Source organism: Colobus angolensis, unplaced genomic scaffold (genome assembly GCF_000951035.1).
Source record: "Colobus angolensis palliatus isolate OR3802 unplaced genomic scaffold, Cang.pa_1.0 Scaffold207, whole genome shotgun sequence".
Lineage (NCBI taxonomy): Eukaryota > Metazoa > Chordata > Mammalia > Primates > Cercopithecidae > Colobus > Colobus angolensis.
This window is the reverse complement of record NW_012115233.1, coordinates 3,009,668-3,011,711: the sequence shown is the minus strand read 5'-3', so window position 1 is coordinate 3,011,711 and position 2,044 is coordinate 3,009,668. Positions and strand designations below refer to the sequence as shown.

At 37.6% G+C, this 2,044-nt stretch overlaps 1 protein-coding gene across 1 annotated transcript in view; it reads left to right on the top strand.

The window, feature by feature from the left end:
* Positions 1–1,816, top strand: part of LOC105511937 (chromosome unknown open reading frame, human C16orf46) — a 21,174-nt gene extending 19,358 nt beyond the window's left edge. The window contains exon 4 of the mRNA XM_011942153.1: positions 1,218–1,816. Within this exon, the coding sequence (XP_011797543.1) occupies positions 1,218–1,292 (75 nt within the window). The 3' untranslated portion in view covers positions 1,293–1,816. The remainder of the gene's footprint in view (positions 1–1,217) is intronic.
* Positions 1,817–2,044: the final 228 nt, after the last annotated feature.

Sequence of the window (2,044 nt, the reverse complement as noted above, 5' to 3'; positions counted from 1 at the left end):
GAGAATAACCATGATCACTAAACCTCTAAACGTGAAAGAACTGTTAGTAATTTCATTTCTTCCAATCTGCATGTCCTCTGAAGGTAAAAAGAAATCCGATATTGAATTTGGGATAAATACTACTGGCCTTACTACTGTTCATGACTCTATTTTAATTTCTTTGGCTGTTCAACAAAATCCTCATGACTGACTTCCCTAAATTTCAGGAAAGTAGGATGTCCGAGAAATACTTGGTATTTTGGTAGTTAGAGAACTTTAACTCGGAAGAGTTCTTACTAGTTAAGCACATATCTTGTAACAGAATAGTGATTTAAATGCTTTTAAAATATACCACATCTTGGCTGTGAGTTTCTTTAAAAATAAATGGCATTGGCGGGCACAGTCGCTCATGCCTGTAATCCCAACACATTGGGAGCCCAAGGCAGGTGGATCACTTGAGGTCAGGAGTTCAAGACCAGCCTGGCCAACATGGCAAAACCCCGTCTGTACTAAAAATAGAAAAATTAGCTGGGCATGGTGGTGCGTACCTGTAATCCCAGCTACTCGGGTGGCTGAGGCACAAGAATGGCTTGAACCCAGGAGGTGGAATTTGCTGTGAGCCGAGATCACGCCACTGTACTTCAGCCTGGGCGGCAGAGCGAGACTCTGTCTCAAAAAATAAAAAAATAAAATATATCACATGTGGCCAGGTGCAGTGGCTCACACCTGTAATCCCAGCACTTTGGGATGCCAAGGTGGGTGGATTGCTTGAGGTCAGGAGTTCGAGTCCAGCCTGGCCAACATGTATATAGATATATATATATCTCATGTTACCAAAAAAGAAGGTGCAAAAAAATTGATACCAGCTTGCAGTTCTTTAATAGTATTGACTCTAAAATATAACAAAACTAAAATTTCCATGAGTTGAAATAAGACAATATAGAGTAAAAAATTCCTAAAGCATAGTTTGCCGAAGTGATGACTTCCCAAAATTAAAATCTTAATTTTGGTGGGCTCACTTTTTAAAAAGAAAAAAGTTTTTTATTTTATTTATTTATTTATTTTTGTTTGCTTGTTGGTTTTTAGAGACTAGTTTCATTTACCAAGGAAAAAGTTATTGAGGGGAGTCTTACTGGTTCATTATTGTTTTGTCATAATTCAGATTCGTTGACTTCTGCCATATTTTTATTGCAGCATGGGCTCTACATTTTCTGAAGTCACTAAATTTCTCGTTACAGCGCAGGAAAAAAGATAAAGTAGGAGAGGGGTCAGTTTCGCCTTCAGTCCTAAGCAGAAACATGGTTGAGATGTAATCATAAAAGCAAATGTTTCACCCAGGACATGGAAAAGTGGTGGATCACCAGAAAGCAAAGAGTCAAACGCCGCAAGCAGAAGCAGTAAGAAGACGCCAAGCTTGGAGCAAGGTCTTATTTAAACCTGCCATAGTCATCAGCTCACTCTGTTAGGTCTCCCCAGCCTGCCCCTCAAAAAAAGGTTATATGCAGAGGTAATATAATATATGTACTTTTGAGAATAACAGAGTCACCGTGGAGATAATTTCAAAACAAATTTTTTTTTTCATTTTCAGATATATTGGACTATTTCACTGATGCTAAAAAGAATATCACTTGTTTAAATTTTTTGTGGTTTCTTTTTTGCAACCTAATGTTCTGTGATAGTAACTTGCTTCGAAGTAAAGTACCAAAAGCCAGTGGAGGGGTCATGGCTGTGGTCTCTCATAGGTCAAACTTCACTATTTTGGAATGCGTGGAGTTGGAACCAAGTTTTTATTTTGTTATTTATTAGTAAAGCAATAAATAAAATTATCTTACTAATATTCATTAGTTTTTGTTTTGTTATTAGTAAGGCAATAAAACATTTAGAGTTTTTTCTGGAGTTTGTTGAAGAAACTGAATATTGATAGTGTTCTAGCTCAAGTATGGCATAGACAGTGCGGCTTTTACTTATTCGCATAGTTTGGGCCTTGCTCCTTTCAAGCAAGCTGATTTTTAAACGCAGTGCCCCTGTAAATGTCAAGAACACTGACAACCTGAGAGCCATCTCT